This window comes from Merops nubicus, unplaced genomic scaffold (genome assembly GCF_000691845.1).
Source record: "Merops nubicus isolate BGI_N331 unplaced genomic scaffold, ASM69184v1 scaffold42195, whole genome shotgun sequence".
Classification (NCBI taxonomy): domain Eukaryota; kingdom Metazoa; phylum Chordata; class Aves; order Coraciiformes; family Meropidae; genus Merops; species Merops nubicus.
The window spans coordinates 1,912-2,415 of NW_008609684.1; the positions used below are offsets into that span (position 1 = coordinate 1,912).

General features: G+C 64.5%; 1 protein-coding gene across 1 annotated transcript in view; it reads right to left on the reverse strand.

The window, feature by feature from the left end:
* SCUBE2 (signal peptide, CUB domain, EGF-like 2) overlaps nt 1–504 on the reverse strand; it is a gene marked incomplete at its 5' end in the record, with an annotated part of 4,423 nt that overhangs the window by 1,910 nt on the left and 2,009 nt on the right. The window contains 2 exons of the mRNA XM_008940658.1: nt 198–359; nt 460–504. Of these exons, the coding sequence (XP_008938906.1) occupies nt 198–359; nt 460–504 (207 nt within the window). The remainder of the gene's footprint in view (nt 1–197; nt 360–459) is intronic.

A 504-nucleotide genomic window follows, 5' to 3' on the forward strand; every position in this document is an offset into this window, starting at 1 on the left:
GGTGTCCTCACTGGGGCAGAGCAGAGGGGGAGAAGAACCTCCCTTGACCTGCTGGTCACACTGTTTAAGCACTGTTCTGTGCATGCCCCCATGCCAGCCTGCACAGAAACGACCCAAAACTCTTTTTTAGGGGACTTTTGAACACTCCTGAGGAAAGACCCCATGCCCGTGCCCCCCTTCCCCTCTCCCCAGCCTACTTTTGCACTGGGACACGGAGGTGGAGCCGTCGAAGTCGGTGGTGGTGTTGCCCGGGCAGGTGATGCAGTAGTTCTGCCGGAACTCGGGCTGGTAGGTGCCCACGGCGCAGCGGATGCAGCGGTGGACGCTCGTGTTGTAGTAGTGCCCCGGGGAGCACTGGACTGGGGGGGCCAGAGAGCAAAAGGAGGGGAGGGGGGCTGCGTCAGCCACCGGCGCGGCCCCGTCGGGCGCTCCCCTCCCCGGGGACTGGCTCTGACCCACCTTTGGTGTCGCAGTCCTGGAAGGAGAGGGCTCCCTCGTGGCGGG